This window comes from Caretta caretta, chromosome 14 (assembly GCF_965140235.1).
Source record: "Caretta caretta isolate rCarCar2 chromosome 14, rCarCar1.hap1, whole genome shotgun sequence".
Lineage (NCBI taxonomy): Eukaryota > Metazoa > Chordata > Testudines > Cheloniidae > Caretta > Caretta caretta.
In genome coordinates this window covers 834,033-858,683 of record NC_134219.1, presented here as the reverse complement: position 1 = coordinate 858,683, position 24,651 = coordinate 834,033, and the positions used below count along the sequence as shown (strand labels likewise).

Here is a 24,651-nt window from a genome sequence, read left to right as displayed (position 1 = left end):
CTGGCTAGACCCAGAGAATGTGGCCAGTCCACACAGGGTCGCTGGAACAGCTATTGCAGCAGCTCCAGGGCCAAGCCCTGCTGAGTGGCTGCTAAGCGACTAAACCACTTTCTTACTGTCTGACTTTCCTCCCACTTCTTCCTTGCTGAGGCCCTGTCCCACCAGCCCTGATTCAAAGACTTTCACAGATGATTAGGCTGTTACTCTGTGGATAATTAAATTACTTCGACAGGTAGCTTGGGGAGCTGCTGTGCATTAGGAAGCTTGGAATCAGGTGTGAGCTCAGCACTCCTCATTCTGACCTGCCTGGCATCAGGGAAAGGGCCCTGTAGAGTCTTTAAATGCAGAGAGAGAGTCAGGCAAATGGAGCAGTGTGATAAGCTTCTTGGGGTAGGGAGCTTTGGTGGAATCCAGCCTCCACTGACTTTAAGGGGAGTTTTGCCAGATTTCCACCCTTATCTTTATCCTCATCAGCAAAGCACCCAGCACCTTGCCACCACTCCCTGGCTAACACAGTGTGTGTCTGCTCAGGCCCAGGGTAATGTTTAAAGCAGCTGTGAGGAGATTAATTAATACCTTTGTACATCCAAACCTGTCTGGGCTCCAAGATGCAGAACAGTGGTTAGGAGCTATGGGCCAGGCCCTGAGAAAAACTCGCTTTTCCCAGAGAGAGTAGTGGCTCTTCCTTGGGTCCTGCTAGACCTCAGGAAGCTGCACTTAGTACAGACAGGGACAGACACTGACTGAACCAGCATTATGCCCAATGGAAAAATCCTCACTGGGCACAAGAATAGGCTGAAGCCTCTTGTGAAAGTCAGGCGGGCTCAGGCAGAAGCAAAAGGTATGTGGATTTTCCTGCTGCCAAGGGACTGCTGAGTTGTGGAGCAATGTGTCATCCTCACTCTTGAAAACCAAGCGCCGCTGCTACTGCTTTAGCTTAGTCAGCCGAATGAGCTTCTTTTGAGCAGGCGAAGAGGAAATCTACAAGCAAGCATTACTGGTTCTGCGGGCTGGAAACAGCGTAGAGCAGGTGGGGAAGGCCCTACTGTAAGGGCACACTCGCGGCCCACCCCAGGAGCTTAGTTTACCACAGCTAACGGGTTTAGGACTTCAATAAAAAGCATGTGAACAGGATAGAGCAGAGCTGAGGGTTTGTGCTGTGCCCAGCACAGGAAAGGTAGTGGCAGAAACCGGTGAGAATGGTACAGCTGGAGAGAGAGAGGTTGAGAGGCTCCATGACCCAGCTAGGAGCAACCACCTCTCTCACTACACTGGGGGGCAGCAGAACCCTAAGGCACCTCATAAAGAAACAGCCGAGGATAAATTAGGCCCTTGAAGAGCATCCTCACCACCAGTTAGGGTGCACATGGGGCTAAGCACAGCCAAGGAAGCTCTCACAGGACAAAGTCCTCTCTTCACCCATGGACAGCAGAGTCCATTCAGATCGTGCATCTATGAGCTGCCCTCTCCATCTGACTCAGCCACTGGCTCTGACCCAGTCCACAGGAGATCAAAACAGCAACACTAGGAGCAGAGAAACCCCTCTTGCTTTATACACCAAAACTGGAGTGCATTTACTAGGACCGGTTCAACAGAGGCAGGTCTCCGAGCTAGAGACTGAGGAGCCAGGCACCAGCCTTTCACAACTAGCCCAGCCACAGGAAGACCAATTACGAAGGGAGCATAATGCTTCCCAGCTGATTTGTAGGTGCTTTGCTGAACCATCCATAGATTGTGCCTTTCCCTGGTCCTGTTGGCATCCTCTTCTCACTCACCTCCTCAGGCTTCTGAAAAAGGGCAAGTTTCCCACCTCTGTGCCATTCAGTATCACACATGCTCTAGTCAGTCCCAATCTTTCCAGTGGCTCCAGGCTGCTAATCAGTAGAGTCAGCCATCTCTGGCCTCCACCGCTAAAGTTGCAACCACTCTCTAATGCAATATCCTCAGGGAGGGTATGTCATCAAATTTATTGGGCAGCATTTGCAGTATTTTTCCATCCCATGCCTTATCCATCCTCATGCTTTGTTTGCTATCTTTGACTATGCTGCATGGTGAGCTGAAGTTTCTAGAGTTAATTTAGAATTCAGCAATGGGTTGGAGTAATTCACACTATTTGTCCAAAGAGCATCACCTTACATTTGTCAACATAGAATTTCATCTCCCTTCATGTGGCCCATATACCTAGCTTAGGTTAGTCCCTCTAGGATTCATCACGGCCGTTTAAGGACACTCCAGATTTCTCTCACCCCAGCCATATCTAGAATAGAAGACGGAGGACAGGTCAGTGTCAATAGCTAAGCAAAGACCACGAACGTGCTGCCCTCCCTATGAGAGACATGGTTGCTCTCCAAAGGACCTGGTGCTTTTCCCACTAAGCACGAAGGACAGTGATCTCAAGCACTGGTTGCAAACCAGGGTTCTTCCACCACCAGCCTAAACACAAAAAGGAGACTTAGCTTCTGTCTGTGCTCTGCCACACTGAACACAGACTGGTCAGTTTGAATCTGAGTATTTTCACTTGGGGAGGGGGAGAGAAACAAGCCACAAGAACTTTCCAGTCTGGAAGGGAACCATCCCACCCTAAGCAGACTGTCCACTACAGCAGTGGCTCTCAATCTTTCCAGACTACTGTACCCCTTTCAGAAGTCTGATTTGTCTTGCGTACTCCAAAGTTTCACCTCACTTCAGAACTATTTGCTTACAAAATCAGACAAAAGTGCCACAGCGCACTATTACTGAAAATTTGCTTGCTTTCTCCTTTTTACAATATAATTATAAATCTATATAAATATTGTACTTACATTTCAGTGCATAGTATATAGCACAGCACAAACAAGTCATTGTATGAAATGTTAGTTTGTACTGACTTCACTAGTGTTTTTTACGTAGCCTGCTGTAAAACTAGGTAAATATCTAGATGAGTTGATGTACCCCCTGGAAGACCTCTGAGTACCCCTGGCTGAGAACCACTGTGCTAGAGGGAACAGATCTGCTGCTCAAGATGTTGCATGTGCTGTGGGGAACTGTGGTGCTCCCACTCAAGACCTCTGGTATCAGCTCTCCATCCATTTTCAGCCAGCTGTGAAACCAAGTGACTGACTAGAACAAGCCACAAGAGGAAAGGCAAGTCTTAATTTAGTCTTAAGTGGCACAAAAGATCTGGTCCAAGAGGTGAATATAGCTGAACCACTTGGTAATAGTGAGCACAATATAATTAAATTTAACATCCCTGTGGTGGGGAAAACACCACAGCAGCCCACCACAGTAAGATTTAATTTCAGAAAGGGGAACTACACAAAAATGAGGAAGTGAGTTAAACAGAAATTAAAAGATACAGCGCCAAAAGTGAAATCCCTGCAAGCAGCATGGAAACTTTTTAAAGACACCATAACAGAGGCTCAACTTAAATGTATACCTCAAATTACAAAACATAGTAAGAACCAAAAAAGTGCCACCGTGGCTAAATGACAAAGTAAAAGAAGCAGGGAGAGGCAAAAAGGCATCCTTTAAAGTGGAAGTTAAATCCTAGTGAGGAAAATAGGAGCATAAACTCTGGCAGGTGAAATGTAAAAATATAATTAGGAAGGCCAAAAAAAGAGTTTGAAAAACAGATAGCCAAAGACTCAAACAGCAAAACAAATTTTAAGTCCATCAGAAGCAGGAAGACTGTTAAACAACTAATGGAGTCACTGGACAAACGGGATGCTAAAGGAGCACTCAAGGAGGATAAGGCCATTGCAGAGAAACTAAATGAATTCTTTGTATTGGTCTTCATGGGCTGAGGATGTGAGGGAGATTCCCAAACCTGAGCCATTCTTTTTTGGTGACAGATCTGAGGAACTGTCCCAGATTGAGGTGGCATTAAGAGGTTTTGGAACAAATTGATAAATTAAACAGCAATAAGTCACCAGGACCAGATGGGATTCACCCAAGAGTTCTGAAGGAACTCAAATGTGAAGTTCAGTACCAGGCAAACTGGTTGAAACAGAATTATGAGAAATATAGATGAACATGATTTGTTGGGGGAAGAGTCAACATGGTTTTTGTAAAGGGAAATCATGCCTCACTGATCTACCAGAATTCTTTGAGGGGGTCAACAAGCATGTGGACAAGGGGATAGTGTTTATAGTGTACTTAGGATTTTCAGAAAGTCTTTGACAAGGTCCCTCACCAAAGGCTCTTAAGCAAAGTAAGCAGTCACAGGATAAGAGGGAAGGTCCTCTCATGGATCAGTAACTGGATAAAAGATAGGAAACAAAGGGTAGAAATAAATGGTCAGTTTTCAGAATGGAGAGAGGTAAATAGTGGTTTCCTCCAGGAATCTGTACTTGGCCCAGTAGTATTCAATATATTCATAAATGATCTGGAAAAAGGGATAAACAGTGAGGTGGCAAAATTTTCAGATCATACAAAACTACTCAAGATAGTTAAGTCCAAAGCAGACTGTGAAGAGCTACAAAGAGATCTCACAAAACTGGGTGACTGGGCAACAAACTGGCAAATGAAATTCAATGTTGATAAATGCAAAGTAATGCACATATAAAATGATAGGGTCTAAATTAGCTGTTAACACTCAAGATCTTGGAGTCACTGTGGATAGTTCTCTGAAAATATCCACTCAATGTGCAGTGGCAGTCAAAAAAGCTAACAATGTTGGGAATCATTAAGAAAGGGATAGATAAGACAGAAAATATATTGCTCTATATAAATCCATGGTACATCTTGAATACTGTATTCAGATCTGGTTGCCCCATCTCAAAAAAGGTATGTTGGAATTGGAAAAGATACAGAAAAGGGCAACAAAAATGATATGGGGTATGGAACAGCATCTATAGGAGGAAAGATTAAAAAGACGGGGACTTTTCAGCTTGGAAAAGAGGAGACTAAGGGGGGATATGATTGAGGTCTATAAAATCATGATGGATATGGAGAAAGTAAAGAAGGAAGTGTTATTTACTCATAACACAAGAACTAGGGGTCACCAAATTAAACTAACAAGCAACAGGGTTTAAAACAAACAGAAGGAAGTATTTCTTCACACAACGCACAGTCAACCTGTGGAACTCTTTGCCAGAGGATGTTGTGAAGGCCAAGACTATAACAGGGTTCAAAAAAGAACTAGATAAATTCATGGGGGAAGGTCCATCAATGGCTATTGGCCAGGATGGGCAGGGATGCTGTCCCTAGCCTCGTTTGCCAGAAGCTGGGAGTGGACGATAGGGGATGGATCACTTGATGATTGCCTGTTCTGTTCATTCCCTCTGAAGCACCTGGCATTGGCCACTGACAACAGACAGGATACTGGGCTGGATGGACCTTTGTTCTGACCCACTGTGGCCGATCTTCTGTTCAGAGAAAAGGGCACCTAGCAGCTCACCTTCATCAACGGAGGAAGTCAGTGGCAGAGCTGGGACTAGAATGCAGGGCTCCTGAATGCCAACTCAGTGGCACAGGCACTTCACAATGCCGACCGGCTTCTACAACCCAGCACCTCAACAGACCTACCCTGCTCCCAGGAGCTGGTTCTCTCCCCCTGGAGCGTTCTAACCCCCATCCCACACCTCCAGCTACTGCCCTGCCAAGGCTGCCACTCCAGCAGATACCCGCTCACCCCTAGCTTGTGGCAGGGGCTGCAGTTTTGCTTTCCAGCAGCTGAGCACACAGGGGGGTGAGGTCGTATCTTTCAGTGGACCAATTCCTGTTGGAGAGAGAAGCATTTGAGCTTACACAGATCTCTTCTTCAGGCCCGCAACTGTTCCTTCAGAGGGACTGAGCAATTATTCAGCTGCACCATGGCTCATTGTGATGCAAACAGCCTAACCAGCAAACACCCTATTACACTGGTATGCACATTCAGCCGCAGTTTGAAAAGCCAGGCTCCTGGGAGACTGGGATCTTCTCTGCATAGAAATCACATGCCCACATGGGCTCAGACCAAGATCCAGCAGCAGACTGAGGGACCCACTTACTCAGGTTCAAAATGGTCAGGGAAGACTTAGGCCACTTGCTCCTTGGGCCAGCAGCAGTCCTGAGTCAGGGGAGGAAGAACCTTGCTTTCTAGCACCACCTGGTGGCTGTCTAGTGAGCAGCAGGACACTAAGATTGAATCAGACAGGATTTCACCCTACCACCAACTGCCTCCAGGTAGTTAGTTCTTTAAGGACCAGCTATGGGTGGGTTTATTGCACTGGTGCTGGCCACTGTAACTGACTGGATACTGGGCATCCGCCTCTCCAGGCCAATTTCAGTTCTGCAGTAACCCTCTGCACTAGTGACAGATTAAGTCAGGGCTCACCACCCAATAGGGAAGGCACCTCATCCAGCAAGACCAGGAAGCAGCCTGGGTGAGCAGGGGAAATTAGGACAGCCAGAGCAATAGAGATGGACCTGCACCCCAGCTTGCCACACAGTAAGAGCTCATGTAGACATGTCCTAGGGCAGCACTTAAGATGAAGGGCAGAAAAGGGGGTGGCTCTGTCACAAGTAAGTTAATTTCCCTGCAGCTTCCCCCCATCACAATCTGCTTCTCTGCAAAAAATCTTTTGACTAAGATTGCTGTACTGCTCCACGAACCCCAACCCACTCCCATCGCATCGTTCCAAGCTCCTGGTCCTCACCTTCAAGGTGCTGTGCACTTAACTCTGCCTACAGTCAGTACGTTTCCTCCAGCCTCCCAGATACACCCACAACCAGATTCCTTAATGCCTCCCACTAGCTCCCTTCTTCACTATCCTTTGCTGCGATGCACTTTGCTCTGACACTTGCATCTGGCTCTTCGATATCTAATTCCTCGGGGCACAGGCTTCCTCCCCTTGGTTGCCTGGAAAGCACCATGTATGAACATAGTCCCATTTTAACACATTCTCCCCCCTCCCACTGCTGCCTCTTAGTGGAGGCCACAGGAAAGGCAGGAGCTGATTGCAAGGGGCAGGTTTTCTTTACATACAAACCTTTGCAATAGCAGTGAAGGGGACAGTGTTAAGGGAGAAGCTGCATCTGATGAAGTGAGCTGTAGCTCACGAAAGCTTATGCTCAGATAAATTGGTTAGTCTCTAAGGTGCCACAAGTACTCCTTTTCTTTTTGTGAATACAGACTAACACGGCTACTACTCTGAAAACAGTCCTAGGGAAGCACCTTCCCAATCTTTGTTCCCACCACCTCCCAAGATCACTGGGGAAAAGCCCTTCCCAGCACCTGCTGGTGTACAAGGAATTAGTGAATTTGGGGTCCTAGTGATGTCCCCCTCTTACAGGCCACTTACCTTCTGGAGACCTGGAAGAAGAGTAAGAGGATTCAAAGGGACAGCGCATGGTCAGTTTGAAGATTTTATTTAACGGTCATAAAAGGGGAAGCAGATGATGATTCCAAATCTGTTAATCTGGGTCTAAGATTTACAGACAAAATGCACCAAATCAAATGAACAAAAATCTCTCTAAAGGGCAGGGGGAGGGGGAGAGGGAGAGGAAGAGTTGGGGCAGGAGACGTAGCTACAGGAAAACCACACACATTTGGTCCCAGTTCTGGTACAACATCAGTGTTATCAAAGCAACCAGAGAAGATGGCTGCAGAGCTGGAACATGCTTGTTCAGTAGCTGGAGGGTCCTGGAGAGTTCCTGCCCCCCAACTACCGGGCCAGTGTGGGTGTTAGGGATGCCAGGCTGCAGTGCTGTGAGGATGCAAGGGGAAGAGGGACTGCTCTGGGGACATGGAGTCTACTTGTCAAGGCAATAAATACTGACAGGCCAGGCACGAGATTTCAAAGGCAGAACTGATACATAAGGCATTAACTGCTCTTGAATATTTGTCCATTGCAAGCTCTTTGTTCTGACCAGGTTGTGAAAGCAGCTGCAGAACTGAACGGATTTATCCCCCAGCCGAAAACCAAACCAAGAGAAGGGGCAGGAGCTGCCCTGGCATTTCAGTGCTTTACAGCCAAAAATGGCTCCAATGAAATAATTCGGAGGTGACAGCAGCACTCATGACTCCCGGACCCACCACAGTAAAGATGCTGGGGCAGACACAGGAAGGCACTGGGCTGTTGAGATCTACACTAACAGGGCCAACACCTCCATAGCAGAAAGTGGGAGAGTTCCACCAGACAGCTTTCTCTGGACATCCCCAGGGATGACTCTGCGTGGGCTGGGAGCAGCACAGAATGCCACAAGCCCTTCTCCTCTCAGGCCAGCAGGCTCAGGAGAATGGGCCAGCAGCAAAGCTAGTTGTGACTCGTTTCTAATGAGCCAATTCAATGAGAGTGACTGAGGTGAGAGGGCGGCATGCTAACAAACCTATGGGGTGGGAGCTAACAAGATCAGGGCCCCTTCCTAGAGAATGTATGTTACACACATTAAGGCATCATGGTTACAGGAAATAGCCACAAATGAAGCTGCCAGCCAGTGTTCAAGACACTGGCTGGAGGGGAGGGGCAGGCCACAGACATGATTTTAGCCTACAGAAGGGTTCAGCAGCTGCCTGGCATCACTGTTCCTCAGCCCCCAAAATGAGGCACCACCCCATGGGCAGGAGCACTAGGAAAAGCCCCCTTTGTGTGGGAAGCAGCTTGCAGAGTCCCTCTCCTTCAGCACCTGCCTGTGGTTTATTCCAATGAAGAAAGGTCAGATGCAGCAATGGGACAAGACCCTGATCAGGGCCCTGGGGAGGGCAGGAAGCACTCCCACTTCTGTGCATGGTGGAGAGGCCTGGGGACAGATGCCCCTGAGGCAGGCAGCTGGAGGTCAGATGCAGACAGCATGGTTTGGTCAGCTCCATTCAGTGATTCTCTGGGAGGAGGGAAGGGGAAGGGTTACTGAGCTGAGCGCTCTTCTTGTTGACTTAAAAAATGGGAAGGGAAGGTGGGGTTCCAATGTCAGCACTTTGGTACAGGGTGGGATTTCTACTGTAGCCACTGCCTGGCTAACTCTTTCTCTGGGGATTGGCCTGTGGAAGGGCTACTCCTTCCACTCCTTCTTGATGGTCAGGTTCCACTCCCAGGACAGATGGTCAGTCTTATCATCATCTGTGAATTTGGATTTGATGTTGTAGCTGCCCCGGGCCAGTATACCCTTGGGGGCTTCCTCCATGGGGGTCAGGAACTCATACTCCTCTGCTCGGGGCCCATAGCTCCCAACCATGTAGTCAGTCTTGTCAACTGGAAGGAGACAGGGGTGGGGTGGAAAAGAATGAGCCGCCAGAGCTGGTGCTGAGGCTGAAGAGCATGAACAGATTCTAGCCCCTCCCGACTGCCGTGCCATCTCCCCACAGAAGGCACACGGCTGGGCTCAGAGCTAGGAAATTCAGCCACTCGATGCTAGCTCTGAGCCCCTTCCACATGGGGACGGACACCTGCCCACCCCATGCTGCAGGCCAAGCAACAGGAGGGGAAGAAGCTGCTGTTCATTCAGCACTAAGTTTTGCTTCACTCAAGGCCGATCAGCTCAAATGCAGCCGGAGCCACTGACATCAGGCAGGCCCTTGTACTGCTGCAGAGCCTGAAGGAGGTTTCCCACCCCCAGTGCTGAGCCAAAGGTGCACATGAGGAGGCCTTCTAGAGCAGTGGTTCTCAACCAGGGGGGGCCCACGAACCCTTTCAGGGGGGCCGCAGAGCCCCATGGCTGAAACTCTGTGCTCTGAGCCCCTGCACACAGCCCCTAGCTACCCCGTCCCTGCACCCTGAGCGGTGTTCAGACTTTTGAACTGATTCCCCTCCTTTGAGTTATATTTTTTGGTTGCGTTCCCCAACAGCCCAGACAGGCTAGGTGGCCTCCTGAGTGAGTCATGGGGTGGAGGTGGCACTTCCTCCCTGGACCCTGCTGTGCAGAGCTGGCTCGAGCCCTGCCAGGCCTTGCACTCACCTCCCAAATAGAAATAAAAACTATGCCTATGCCCAAGGGCCCCCCCCCCCCAAGCCTGGAGCCCCGTGCTCCCCTGCACTCCCCACCAGGGCCTGGTGTTTTTGTAGCACGTTGAAGGGGGCCTCAGCAAGGAAAAGGTTGAGACCCTCTGCTCTGAAGTAAAGAGTCTCCTCCCACCATGCCAGAGCCAGCTGGAGAGTGGGGTGGCACATGCATCTCACTGTAGTTGAGCTGGCTGGGAGACCCCCCTTGCAAAGCAATGTCTGGAACAATGGAAGCACTTACTTTTCACTCCTTTCCTGAACGTGTGCTGAATGTACTTCAGCCCCGACACGATCTCCTTGTTCACCTGCAGAGATAAACAAGACCTCACAGCAGAGCGGCCACAGCCCTCCTCATATCCAGGGCAGGGGCCTGTCTCCCAATGCATTCCTTGGGATTGGTGACCTCCCTCTTTTGGGATGTCTGGTTGCTGTATGCCCGGAGTATACAGACAGGCTTGGGCCAGTGACTCCTCAAAAGTTCTTACCCGGAAGGAGATTTTTATCCGATACTCCACAGCCTCCTTCAGCACAAACGACTGCTTCTTGTAGCTTTCCAGATCCCCTACAGAGAAGGGAGAAGTTTGCTCAGACTCCCAAGGGACTGTGCTGTGGGATGCATTTGGGGTGGGCCCTGTACCAGAGACTGGAGCTATTGGAATGTAAAGTGCGAAGCTGCAGGCAGGGGAAGTGTCCCTTCCTATGTGTCGGGTCCTCCCTCGCCCCAGCTCCTGCATTAACTCCTTTGGTTTCCACAGAAGAGTGCACAAAGCCCAGTGCGGGAAGAGAGTCCCAGACACACTCTCCTCCCAACAAGGAAGAGAAATGTGATTTACTCATGGGTGTCCCTGTTTAGAGACCTCGCCACCTCGCCACCTCGCACCCACCCATGCTGGAAGCTACCACCATTTCTAAGTTAGTCCATGCAAGCCCTAAGGAATCCATCTATCCACACCAGAGGATATGGCTCAATTTCAGAATGACTAGCTCTCTTAAGGAGACTCAACACCAAGCTCCTCTTCCCAGAATCAGCAGGAAGAAACGTGATCCTCAAATGGAGTACCTGGAGACCTTGCTTGACTAAAAATCAGGTATCCTAGTGGGACCTCCGGGCCCATTATCAGGATTCCAGCCTCATGCCACTAAAGGAGGCTGGTGCAACATTCCTCATGGATTAGAGCCCAGAGAAGCCTTTCATTCAACCGCTTATTTTGGGGCAGTATTTTTAAAAAAGTTCTGGCAACAGTAACTTGTTTGTGGAGCCATTTGGAATACTTCATTTGGCGTAGGGCTCGGTCCTGCCCCCCCATGGCCCGAGCTGAGTTTGGTGGGAGGAATGAGGAGTTATGGCAGGATTAGGTCTGTGGGTTTCCTATCTTTAGAAAAGCAGTGAGCCAGCGCTTGCCAAGTGGCTCCTGGGCTCCTCCAGCTGCTGGCATCTAAGTAGCGCTTGCAGGACTGAATGTGCACAACCAACAGGAGTCCAAAGGCACTGTGCTGGGGCCCTTCGCACTGCAGTTCAGGTACAGGAAGCAGAGAGGCTGCAGTACTGACCACCAGGCTGGAAGCCCTAAACTCACAGGAGCCTGGCCCCCTGCAAGTTATGTTTGGAAATACAGGTCACTTCCACCTCTGGGCTCCAGGCCAGAATGGACAGTGGCCCTAGCCTGGCCCCCACCAGGGCTCCTGACTGTCTGCACTGAGCTAGCCAAGGCCTGTCCCCCTCGGAACGCAGTGCCCATCTCCTGCTTACCTGTCAGGTCCAGGTCCAGAGGCCCAGGGGCAGTGGCACAGACCAGTGTCAGTTTGGTCACGACCACGTTAGGAGTGCTGGGGTCTAAGACGAAGAAGAGGCTGTTAGACAAGTCCTAAATGTGCTAATGACATCCCCACCCCAAGGCCCAGCCCATCTACATCCTGCTCTCTCCCTTCACTCAGTTCCTGGAAACGCAAAGGAGCACGTAAGAACTAGAAAGAATGGGCCTGCCTAGAGCAGAGATCCAGGGTTCCCCTTGTTTTATACTCAGGGCAGAAAGAAGTCTCAGAATCTTCCATTCAGAAGGAAGATCCCAGAAGATATCGACTCTCAAGCTTTATTCAAAGGACCAATGACTGACTTGAGCTAGCCAGGTAAAGACTGGCAGACCAGACAGCTAGCAGCGCTCATATTGGAGGGTTACTCCCAACTGATCATTTGCATCCTCGAGTTAAAGCTGGGCTTTCAGCAGCATGTATGAAGAGATCTGGGAGGAGGGTAGGAGAGTTCTTAGTGTCTGCCTGAAGCAGTTAAAGGTGTAGAGAAGGGGTCTTGGCTGTTGTAGCTGTTTAATGTCTGCACAGATAGAACCACATGCTCCAAGATGACACCAGGACTCACCAGTAGCTACGTTCACAGAACCCAGCAGAGCCTCCTTGTATTTGCGCAGGCTCTCATCATCCTTGTCCAGCTCCTGGATCTCTTGGATGCTTTTCTGGGCAGGTGGTTTGTAGTTGACAGAGTGTTCATCTTCCTCATTCTCTGCTGCAATCTGGGCCAGCTGCTCTGCGGTCGGCTCCTGCTCTGCCATCTTTACACACGTGAGTTACACCTAGGAGGGGAGAATGGGAAATGGAATCAGTGGCCTGATGCAGCTGTTTCCCGCACTGCTGAGAAGTCCTGCAGGGCTCCTCAATAGATACCTCATTCCTTCCTTGGCCAAAGCAGGGTTCCCCACAAATAGTTGGCCAGTAACTCCAGCTTTCGGAGGGGTCAGTTCAATGCACCCTTGTTCCCAAAAGCCTTTGGGAGGTCTTGGTAGTTGTCTCAGGGGGTAGGGTAGGACATTCCCAGAACACCTAGTTCTCTACAGTGTGTGCCCTCTTACAAGTGCCCGAGTCAGAGTTTGGCAAGCAGGTGCAGAATCTTTGGTTAACCCATGGACTCCCAACTGCACCAGGGGGTGGGGAAGACTTCAATCTCTGCATTTTGTTTGTCAAATTGCCAGGACAAAAGATAACTTTTCGAGAAGTGTGATTAGATAAACCCTTTGCACACAAGAACAGCAGAGTGGAGAAACCCAAAGAGTAGAGCTGGGGCCTTTGTTACAGTCTGCTTCCCTACAGCACTCAAGTCTATCTAAGAAGAGATGTTCGCTCCATTGTTGGCCCAAGTCCCAGAGGCCTCAGCAATGATCAACAGGCCTGTAGCTCAAAATGCAACTGAATCAGTCTGTTTTAAAAGGGGCACTGTCTGTCCCCAAATTGCTGGGAAAAGGCACCTGCCTTGGCTGATCTCACACTCAGTCCTTTCCAAAGGTCTTAGCCAAGGCAAGGCCAATGAAAAGCAGCAGCTATCTGATTAATAGCATTTGTACTAACTTAGCTCAGTGGTGCAAGTCTCCAGCCACTTTCTGAACAGGCAATAGGTAGTGGTGTGTGGAGTAGCCATCGTTAAGGGTGAAGCTCCATTCCCATTATAAAAGCCATTCTCCACTCCTACCCTACAAGCCCCCTCTCAAGCCTCACAGGCCACATCATCCAAGGCAAGGTTTTCCCTCAGAAAAATATCAGAAGAGTTTAAAGTCAATGGTGAAGACTTTGAAAACCCATGACTGTTTGCAGTTGGGGAGCCCACTACAGGGAAGCTTCAAACACTCCAGAAGTATCACCCTTTACAAACAAGCAATGAAGGGATCCAGCCATTTCCCCAGCCTTTAGCCGGGTCTACACTTAGATCGGACTCGCTATTCAGGCTGTGAAAAATGCTGTTCCCTGTGCAGTGTGATTAAGATCAACCTCACCCTCAGCGTAGACTCAGCCAGGCCAGCCTAGCCACCACCTCTTGGAGAGGCTGGTTAAATATATCAATGGAAAAACCCCTTCTGTCAATGTAGGAAGTGTCTATATTACAGGACAACTGCAGCATCATAGCTGTACTGCGGTGGTGTAGACATACCCTAAATCCTTCATTACTCCCATTCACCATTTTGCCTCCTAAAATTTTGCATATATGGATGCAGAGGTCAAAACAGATAAGACAATTATAAAATCCTGTTCATTATTCAAGGGAGCCATTTCCAATATACTGCATCACGTATACTACAAAAATACTCCATACTCAGTACAGTTAAATACAAACTTGTAAGGACCATATACACCTACCACACCTCTACACAGATACCCAATGGTTGGTGCTTGAAGCTAGACAAATTCAGGTGAGAAACAAAGCACAATTTAACAGTGAAGGAATTAGCCACTGGGAAAACTCAGCTAGAGATTAAGAGGATTCTTACTCATTCGAAGTCTTAAAATCAGTATTTTATTTTATTTTTTGAAAGATATGCTATAGCTCAAACAAATTCTGGGCTTTATGCAGAAGTTACTGGGTGAGATTTTCTGGCCTATGTCAGGCTAGATCATAATGGTCCCTTCAGATCTTAAAAATCTATGAACCTTCTAATCAGCACGTTTCATAACCAAAGATCATTTATTTCATTTCTACTCCCCCAATAGATCAGCCTAAGGAAAAAGCTCCCAGAACTCAGACATGACACACCCCCTGGGATTATATATCAATTAGTTTCTTCTACTACACTTCTTATACATGCGAGTGACAACAGCATATATTGCATTCTAGAAAGAGATACGTCAAGGTCAGGTATAGAGTGAGTCAGATGGAGAGTGGGGACCTGGCTGGACCCGTTCATTTCCAGACTCCTTTGGGAGGAGGTTTTAGTAAAGGAATCATAGAATATCAGGGTTGGAAGGGACCTCAGGAGGTCATCTAGTCCAACCCCCTGCTCAAAAGCAGGACCAATGGAAGCGTGTGGGGGTGCTAGATGGACTCCAGTGAAACATTCAACCAGGACTTTTATGCAAGTCTTGTTTGGGAATAAGACTGAGGGACCAGTTCTGCTCCATTTTATGATGTTCTCCACAAACTCTCTGATATATGAGAGAAACAGCCCTAGCAGGACCATCAAAATAGACAAGAGAAAGTTCTAGCTGCCAGGGCTCTTGGGTCCAAGTATGGCTGTTCACGTAGCCTGCAAATCAACCAAAGAGACTACAAACCCAAGCATGGCACAAGCACAGAATCTCCACCTGGGAAGAGAGCTGTGCATTTCTGATGAGCTGGCCAAAGCTCCCAGGAACTAGCTTTTTGGGCTGGCAGTTTCAGTGTGCTCTCAGTCAGCACATTAGGGTGCTCACGCAACGCATACAGACTTGAGGTAGAGATTTTCTGCCTACTCTGGCTAGCCAAAGGAAAGCATGAATCAAGCATGGAGCAGCTTCCTCTATTGAGGATGGAGTTGCTTAGCTAGCATCTTGACAGGGTGGCTGTGATGCATTTGGTATTGAGAAAAGCTTCAGGATCACATCACAAGGCAAGGAGAGAACAGCAAAAGCATTCAGGATTATTCTTACACAGGTTTTCTAACCCAGGGATGGATGGGAAGCAGGCGGCTCTTGGGGGTGAACAAGAAAACTTTCCATGGCCAGTCTGCACTTGATATTCCACAACTGGCAGCACTGACCCAGCTGCTGGGCAGATACTTCTGCTGCCACTGCACCATTGTAGAGGGCCTCTTCAGACTAGATGATCTACTGTCCCTTCTGGCCTTAATCTATGAATTCAGTGGGAAGATATCTTATCTCTGGTATATCACATTTCACCTGTTACCCCAGTACTGAGCCCAATAATATGTTTGGCTGATGCATCTTTTAGAAAGGCATCCATCTAAATCTGGATTTGAAGACCAGAGATGAAATCCACCACTTCCATTGGTTAACCTTCCAATAGTTAATCAACCTCATTGTTAAAAAACTGCCTTATTTCTAGTTTGTCTGGCTTCAGTTTCCAGCAATCGATTCTTGTTCTGCCTTTCTCTGCTAGACTAAAGAGACCTTTAGTAGCTGGTATTTTCTCTCCATCAAGATATTTACACACCACACCTTTCTGGATAAACTAAGCAGACTGGTCTCACTCTAAGGCATTTTCTCCACCCCTCATATTTTTTGTGGCTTCTTTCTGCACCCTCTCCAGGTTTTCAAAAAATGTTGACTCCAGAATCGTACACACTACAATCAGTTTGAGGTAAAAACCACCTCCTCATTCCGACTCACTACTCCTGATTTAGACAACCCAGGGTTACATTAGCTCTTTGCTGCAGCATGACACTGGGAACTTGTCCACTCTGACCCCTAAATCCTTTTCAGAGTCAGTGCTTTCCAAGATATAGTACCGAATTTTACAGGTATGACCTACATTTTTTGTTCTAGATGTCGCACCTTTTATTTGGTGTATCAATGAACTTTCTTTGAAGGGGCCCAGCTTATCAAGTGATCCAGATCAGTGGCTCTCAACCTTTCAGACTACTGTACCCCTTTCTGATTTGTCTTACGTACCACCAAGTTTCACCTCACTTAAAAACTACTTGCTTACAAAATCAGTCAAAAATACAAAAGTGTCATAGCCCACTACTACTGAAAAATTGCTTCCTTCTTCATTTTTACCATAGAATTATAAATCAGTTGGAACATAAATATTGTACTTACATTTCAGCGTATAATATATAGAGCAGTATAAACAAATCATTGTATGAAATTGTAGTGTGCGCTGACTTCACTAGGGCTTTTTATGTAGCCTGTTGTAAAACTAGGCAACTGTCTAGATGAGTTTAGTACCCCCTGGAAGACCTGTGCGTACCCCCGGTTGAGAACCACATATCTAAATCACTCTGTAGGACTGCCCTTTCCCCATTTACCACTCCACCACAAGTTTTCATCAGCATCCGATGCATCCGATGAAGTGAGCTGTAGCTCACGAAAGCTTATGCTCAAATAAATTGGTTAGTCTCTAAGGTGCCACAAGTACTCCTTTTCTTCTTACTGCAGAGGGAGAGTCTCCTGTTTTTCCTTGGTGGATGATGCAGCCATTTGCTCCCAAACTCCAAATATTCCCCTCATACCAGAGGAAGGGAAGCCTCCACTTTGAGTTGTCATAATTAATCACTAATTAAACCTCAAGTCAGAGTAAAAGGAGCCTGGAGGAGGCCAAGCTATCCAAAGGCAGAACTTGAATCCAGAAGTGAACTCCCCTGCGGACACTTGTTAAAGAGGGCCAGTTAGAGTGCCTTTCTAAGGCCATTCACTACCTGCACTCAGGCCAGTGCTGGACGCTGGAAAGCTGTCAGAAGTTCAACACAAAACACAGCAGGCCAGCACAGTGCTAGAATGCAGCTCCACCCAGTCCTCCACTCAGCTCCGGAAGCTGGCTTGGCTCTGCACGGGTGTGTCCACAGGCTTCGGACACTACTGAAGAGCTGCTGCTGCCATCACCACGACCAGCTGCAATCTTGCATTGGTCAGAGCAGGAAATCAGTTCAACAGGCCTCTGTCTGCACCCAAGCATGGGGCTGTGTCCCATTTGCTCACCCCCCAACAAAGCAGCTGGGGTGTCTTGTGTTTTCCCCTCCCCTAGCAGCACCTAGTCTCCATCAGCACCATCTTCCCAAGCATTAGGCCCATTGGCATGGATGGACGGGGACACCAGAGCGCCTGGACGAACCTGGATACTTTAAGGACCATTGCAGTCCTCCATTAGCCACACAGGAACCAGCCCTTTCCCTTCCTCTCACACTGATAAACTAGAGAATTTTGAAGGCCATGAAAAGCTGCTGCAGACAACAGGTGGGAAAAGCAAACCCCCGCCCGTCAGTCACCTGGGAGGTCAGGGCTGTTACACCCAGCAGCTCAGGATAGGGCTCATCTCTCCTCAGAAGAAATGGACTATGCTAAAAAGCACAAGCCTGAGGTCACAATTCCTCAGCTGCTTCTTCAGGAAAGGCACCAAGCCAGAAAGGAAGGAGACTTCCGGGCACACAAAGCTTTTCCCAAGGCCCTTGACCTCTTCCTTTGGGTTGCAGGGAGAAGCCATTTACCACAGTTCAGGGTTAGTAGGATAGAGGGGGCCTTAGGGTAACTGGCACTTTGCTATTCATTTCTGGGTGAGATTGCTAGGCAAACCAAAATCAAGGCATCAATTGTAACTGAACTTCCCAGAGACACCCTATGGCCTGTGCTCAAGTCCCATACCATCAGGAGCACAGGCCTAACATCTTCAGCAGGCATAGGACCTCCTGCAGAAGAGGCAGCGGGTCCCTTCCCCCATCCCCCCAATTCCTTCTTCTAAGGACTAGAGCTCCATTTAACCAATAAAATGACTAATGTCCTGATGTGATAACTGATAGTGTGCGACAGATCAAAGGTCAAACCTCAGGCATTACTGCAGGGAAACTCCCTTCTCAGGCACCTTCAGATCCTAGCTGCTTAGGAAATGCTCACTATTAGAACCTTCTGTCCTACAGCTGCTGTAATGCACCTACAACGTGACCGTTGCCTTACATGGACTGTCATTTTCTTCCTGGTCTGAGAATCCTTTCCATACTCCTGGTCACTGCCATTGTCCTGAACACCGGATTCCCTCCCGCCAGCCTAGCATCTCATCTCTGATCACCTTCCTTCGGACTCTCCCAAGTTGCAATTTTCGACTGCAAGTTCAAACCAGGCACATATTTAACTACAGACAGATCACCATTTACCATGATGTCACCTAACAAGAGTCTACAGTACTGAAGAACCTCAAGCCAGTTCTGGCAGGACCTTCCAGGGTCTCTCACCAAACTTGATCTGTAACAGAGCTAAAGAGCCTCCAAGCTCCTGAGAGATTCCAATTATCTAGAACAGGGTAGCACGTGCCTGTTGCTGGCTAAAGCCACTTCTGAGTGGGAAGAGAACTCCTAGACTCTACTACTTCTGGAAGAGTCAGGCTCTAGACTGTCTTGCTCCAAGAAATGATGCAGCTGCAGAAGACTTCAGATGCACCTCATGCTAACCAGAACTTTGGAGATCACAAAAGATGAACCAATGCTTGTGAGAAACTGGAGCAGGCCGAATCACTCTTCTAGCAGATGTCAGAGGGTAGCCGTGTTAGTCTGTATCAGCAAAACCAATGAGGAGTCCTTGTGGCACCTCAGAGACTAACACATTTATTTGGGCATAAGCTTTCCTGATGAAGGGGGTTCTAGTCCACAAAAGCTTATGCCCAAATAAATGTGCTAGTCTCTAAGGAGCCAGCTAGTTTTTTCTTCCTAGCAGAGGGAACTCTTACTGTCTTTATCCCTCTATCCAAGAGCCCTGCTGTTTCAAAACTTACAAACTGTTAGTTCCTCCAGGGTTAAGCAGGCAGGACATGAGCACTAGAAAGAGACCCAGGCTCCTAAGAAACTGCAACCTGGCTACAGTTACAGCCTGATTAATGATGTGGCAACCAAGGAGCTAGCAGTATTGCAAGGGAGGACATCAGTCCCTGCTACCCAAGAACTTTTCTGCCTTTTACATGAACAATTCCCAGAACAGAGACCTCTACAGAGCAGACCTCTACACGCTCTACATTAGAAGTTCTGTGGCCCCATCCCTGCTCAAAGCCCTTAGACACTACTGGAATACAAATAAGTAATAACGGAGTTTTACAGAAGGTTCCTTCAAGCGAGATACAATTCTGGTTGGCTTGTGGGTAAATGTGTTATGCCCAGTGAGGAAGACTGCGGGTCAGAAATGAGTTTGGGCTCATCACCATGGTAACCCATGGTGGCAGCAACATGGATGGGTGCGTCACCTGGCAAAGAGTAACTAAGGACTCACTAATCACACCAGCAGGTAGATTGACAGGACATTTCACATGAATTGCTCCCAAGACCATACCCACAAGAATTCAGAAGAAAGAGAAAGTTAGAGCCTGATCATCCCATAGGGAAAGCCCCTCTTATGCCCTAGCACAAAGTTACTGCAGAATTCCAACTGTCAGGATTCCCGCCTTATCTGAGGGGCTTTGAATCCACCCACTGCCCAGTCATCAGGAATAATGAAAGGACTCCACAAGTGCCCTCCATCCTCTCATGCACGCTGCAGTTTGGATCCAAGTGTCCAAGAAGCTTCTGACTGCCAGAAGTTGGACTGGACGACAGGGTTTGGATCACTCAAATTGCCTTTTTCTCTTTAGTCCCAGATGCTTCAGAGGGAGTAGCCACTGTTGGAAGACAGGATACTAAGCTAGACGGACCACTGGTCTGACCCAATATGACCATTCTTATGATCTCTTTGCAGATGACCCAGTTTGGGTCTGCAGTAAGTACAATCGATAATGCTCAGCAAGTGGGGAGCGGTCAGTCAGTCACGTCAAGACCGTTAGCACTCAATGGCAGAGGACTCCAATTAGCTGTGCTCCCCGTTAAGAGCTCTTGTAGTCCTGTACTGAGCAGAGGTAACAGTCTGAATTCTGAGCATGCTGCAGTCTGGTTAGTGACACCAGTTAATGCACAAGCTTTTCATCATGAGCCACAGCTGCACATATTGACAAGAATAAAAGCAAAAAGTTTGGAGAGTCTTTGCTTATTTCCCTACTGGAAACATTACAATGCCACCCCACAGTGTGGTACAACTGATGATGATGGAGTCTCATGTCGACGTAAGGGGATTCTACAAACCCTATAAGTGAATGATCTACGCAAGGTCAAACCAATGAAAAACCCACAAAGCTGGTTACACGTGGAACAGACAAGATTGTCCATGACCATTGCAGCCGCTTTTATATTTGCTGTGCGCTGTTCACACTTTTCACATAAAATGTTAACACACCTTGCATCAAATGGTTAACAGCAACATGACAAATCTGCTACCGCCTTGCTCTGTCATGGGCTGTTGCCTCCCAACTGATGGGGTCAACCTGATACGCTTTCAAGTCCGACTTTATTGGGTCTTTACACTGTTTGTACTGGCCACCATGAGAACAGATGCCTTGCATTATTTGACCATAAAACATGGTCTTGGATACTCATGAGTTGGCCATACAAGTGAGATTCCCAAACCAAAGCAGCTAAGTTTCAATGAGCATGCTTTGAATGCCTGACATTCAAAAAATGATGAAGGATTTTGATAATGGGAATTTTGTCACACCAGTCGGCCCTGCAAATGGAACAAATGCGGCACACATGGGACTGATCAAGTTTCCTAAGGTAGTAGCAACATGTTGCCAATATCTCACAACCATGTAAACCTGTTGCAAGTGCGACTGCCCAATAGGCAGCTTACTGCTTATTTTGATGCCCCTATTGTTCCATAGGTGGTACAACTAGTACAGGGCTAGAATAACTGGAGTGCTGAATATTAGGACTGAGGTGCACTGCAAGAACTCTGGGAAACATAGGACTGACACAGCAGAGCATTCTGGACTATAATTGTAGTTTAGGCCAGAATATACATGCTTCAGGTTGCTGGGTTGTGTGGGAGCCACAAGGCTGTATTAGTAGGGTGTGCTGCAGGTGAAGCTTGAGAAACAACAACAGAACTGTGTAGGGAATGCTTACACTGCACTTCCTATACTATGCTAAGCTGAGCTCAGCACTACTGCAGTTTCATATACTTAGTTTAAAAAAAGGGAAGCTGCCATTTTCAGAGCTGTTAGGAAAGAGGCTGGGAAACTATGGAAGAGATCATAGAATATCAGGGTTGGAAGGGACCTCAGGAGGTCATCTAGTCCAACCCCCTGCTCAAAGCAGGACCAATCCCCAATTAAATCATCCCAGCCAGGGCTTTGTCAAGCCTGACCTTAAAAACTTCTAAGGATGGAGATTCCACCACCTCCCTCGGTAACGCATTCCAGTGTTTCACCACCCTCCTAGTGAAAAAGTTTTTCCTAATATCCAACCTAAACCTCCCCCACTGCAACTTGAGACCATTACTCCTCGTTCTGTCATCTGCTACCACTGAGAACAGTCTAGATCCATCCTCTTTGGAACCTCCTTTCAGGTAGTTGAAAGCAGCTATCAAATCCCCCCTCATTCTTCTTTTCCGCAGACTAAACAATCCCAGTTCCCTCAGCCTCTCCTCATAAGTCACGTGTTCCAGTCCCCTGATCATTATTGTTGCCCCTCGCTGGACTCTTTCCAATTTCTCCACATCCTTCTTGTAGCGTGGGGCCCAAAACTGGACACAGTACTCCAGATGAAGCCTCACCAATGTCGAATAGAGGGGAACGATCACGTCCCTCGATCTGCTGGCAATGCCCCTACTTATACATCCCAAAATGCCATTGGCCTTCTTGGCAACAACGGCACACTGTTGACTCATATCCAGTTTCTCGTCCACTGTAACCCCCAGGTCCTTTTCTGCAGAACTGCTGCCTAGCCATTCCGTCCCCAGTCTGTAGTGGTGCATGGGATTCTTCCGTCCTAAGTGCAGGACTCTGCACTTGTCCTTGTTGAACCTCATCAAATTAGAGGATTGGGCCAAAAGAAATCTGTCTAGGGCCCTCTCTATCCTATCCCTACCCTCCAGCGTATCTACCTCTCCTCCTAGTTTAGTGTCCTCTGCAAACTTGCAGAGGGTGCAATCCACACCATCCTCCAGATCATTTATGAAGATATTGAACAAAACCGGGCCCAGGACCGACCCTTGGGGCACTCCACTTGATACCGGCTGCCAACTAGACATGGAGCCATTGATCACTGCCCGTTGAGCCCGACAATCTAGCCAACTTTCTATCCAACTTATAGTCCATTCATCCAGCCCATAATTCTTTAACTTGCTGGCAAGAATACTGTGGGAGACCGTGTCAAAAGCCTTGCTGAAGTCAGGGAACAACACATCCACTGCTTTCCCCTCATCCACAGAGGGAGTTATCTCATCATAGAAGGCAATTAGCTTAGTCAGGCATGACTTGCCCTTTGTGAATCCATGCTGACTGTTCCTGATCACTTTCCTCTCCTCTAAGTGCTTTAGAATTGATTCCTTGAGGACTTGCTCCATGATTTTTCTAGGGACTGAGGTGAGGCTGACTGGCCTGTAGTTCCCAGGATTCTCCTTCTTCCCTTTTTTAAAAGATGGGCACTACATTAGCCTTTTTCCAGTCGTCCGGGACTTCCCCCGATCACCCTCTCCTTCCCCCCACCTCCAACTTCTGATGGGGCTTTCACACAGTGGAAGCAGGTACATCAGGTACCTTAACAATCAAACCGCATACTCTTCATGCATACCAACTTTGAAATGCACTGTGTCTGGAATTGCAGAAGAAACGGCGGGACTTACTTTAACCATTCTAACAAGGCAGGAAGGCAACACAGGGAAACCAGTTCCGGATTCCCCATCACCAGAGCAATCCAAAAGCAAGCAGTGAAAATACCCCATTTGAGAGAGGCTAGGAGAGCACTTTGCTGGTTGGGAAGTACAAGGATATGAACATTCATTGCACTTATTAAATGATACTCAGAAAAGCAGGTTGCCACTCAGATTCAACTCTGAACTTAAGAGCAGCAGCACACAGCAGTAATGAGCCATCATAAAACTGTTTCCCATATACAAATGCTCTGAGTCTAACACCTCAGCAGTCCAGAGACTTCCTCCCACTGAAGTCTAGCAACAACTTTTAATTTGCTCCTCCCACATCATTGCACCAGTTTTTAAAAGACTCCACCATCAGGACTCTAAGGACTGTGCTGTGAAGTGGGTAAAATTCACACTCATGTTGTGCAGCCTCTCTCCACTCCAGGTACTAAAGATAAGCTATAACGGAAGAACACCTAGTTAGTGTCCTTTACAAAGTTTACAGTACATAAAAACCCTGAAAAAAGTTCTGCAGTTCTTATATTAAGAATTCTGTTTGATATTCTCACTGAATAGTCTGGATGACTGCAAAACTACATATGCCCTAAAAACAAACCTGATTAAGCAAGAAGGGAAATGGTTTTCCCTTTATTCTTAAACGGTATTTAATCCACAGCTAAGAAACAGCTAGAAGAAGAGATTAATCAACAAGCCAACTCCTTCAAGGAAGGCTTTTGGATGCACCCACTTCATGACTCGGGGCTGTCAAAGAGATTTCCAGCAAAACAGCCAAGACGACTTTAGATTCCTGTTTTTTCAGGACAGCCAAGAAGGTTTTTTTGAGACAGCACAAGCCCAGGCGCCCCTCCCTTCCCGCTCCCTTGAACGCTAGCCAGGACGCCAGCGAGAAGAGATACCAGAAACCAGGAAGTGCCCTCCGTTCCCGAACTCCAGCGCACAGACGCCGTTTCCGCGGCTGCTCGCCGCCCCGCCCGCGCCTGGCTGTGGCCGCGATCCCGAAGGAGCCGGTGACGGGAGCGGCTCTGGGGCCTGCTGCCAGCGGGCCCGACACGCTGCCAGGCCCCCGCCGCGCACGCACAGGCGGCCCCGCGGGCCTCGCACCCCGCGCGCAGCAGGCCGAGCACGTGCCACCGCCGGCCCCTGAGGGCGCGAGGCGCGGTACCAGCGCGGCGGAGGGGACCGTGCGCCAGGCCCCAGGGGACTCCGGCCCGGGCCCGACGAAGGGCCCCCCCGCCGCCGCCGCCGCCACGCCCCCTCCGCCCCGGAGACCGAGAAGGGCCGCAGCTCGGGCCCGCCCCGCGCATCCCAGCCCCTCCCTACCCGGCCCGTTCGCCTCCTCACGCTGCTGTGACAACGCTACCCAGACCCGCCCAGCCGCCTCCGCGCGCGCCCCCGCACTTCCGGGCCGTTGCCGTCACTTCCGGTTTTAAGAGGACGGAGCCCAGGGCCTCACTTCCGAGCAGGCCTCGCCGCGCTGATTGGCCGGAGGAGAGCGTGAGGGGCGCGCGACCGACAATAGAAATGATAGAGTTCGGCTGCTGGAGAGAGCGTCTCCTGAGGCTCCGTTACCCTCCTGGCTTGGGAGCGGGGGACTTCC

At 48.6% G+C, this 24,651-nt stretch overlaps 1 protein-coding gene across 2 annotated transcripts; it reads right to left on the bottom strand.

The window, feature by feature from the left end:
* Positions 1 to 7,312: 7,312 nt before the first annotated feature.
* On the bottom strand, positions 7,313 to 24,501 carry ARHGDIA (Rho GDP dissociation inhibitor alpha). Of its 2 annotated transcripts, none has more exons than XM_048817429.2 (6): positions 24,375 to 24,501; positions 12,271 to 12,481; positions 11,647 to 11,730; positions 10,382 to 10,458; positions 10,138 to 10,201; positions 7,313 to 9,149 (listed from the first exon to the last, which is right to left on the bottom strand). In XM_048817429.2, the coding sequence occupies exons 2-6, from the start codon at positions 12,458 to 12,460 to the stop codon at positions 8,950 to 8,952; spliced, it is 615 nt and encodes a 204-aa protein (XP_048673386.1). In that variant the 5' UTR covers positions 12,461 to 12,481; positions 24,375 to 24,501; the 3' UTR covers positions 7,313 to 8,949. The 2 variants fall into 2 exon arrangements, with proteins under 2 accessions (XP_048673386.1, XP_048673387.1); XM_048817430.2 differs by lacking the exon at positions 24,375 to 24,501 and adding an exon at positions 23,951 to 24,099.
* Between the last annotated feature and the right edge of the window lie 150 nt (positions 24,502 to 24,651).

What these genes read in the sequence shown, in the direction of transcription:
- ARHGDIA (XM_048817429.2), bottom strand. Translation starts at nt 12,460, where the DNA reads ATGGCAGAGCAGGAGCCGACCGCAGAGCAGCTGGCCCAGATTGCAGCA. An exon ending in TCTGGACCTGGACCTGACAG is followed by an intron (nt 10,459 to 11,646) that starts GTAAGCAGGAGA and finishes CCTTCTCTGTAG; the next exon opens with GGGATCTGGAAAGCTACAAG. An exon ending in GTTCAGGAAAGGAGTGAAAA is followed by an intron (nt 9,150 to 10,137) that starts GTAAGTGCTTCC and finishes GTCTCCTTCCAG; the next exon opens with TTGACAAGACTGACTACATG.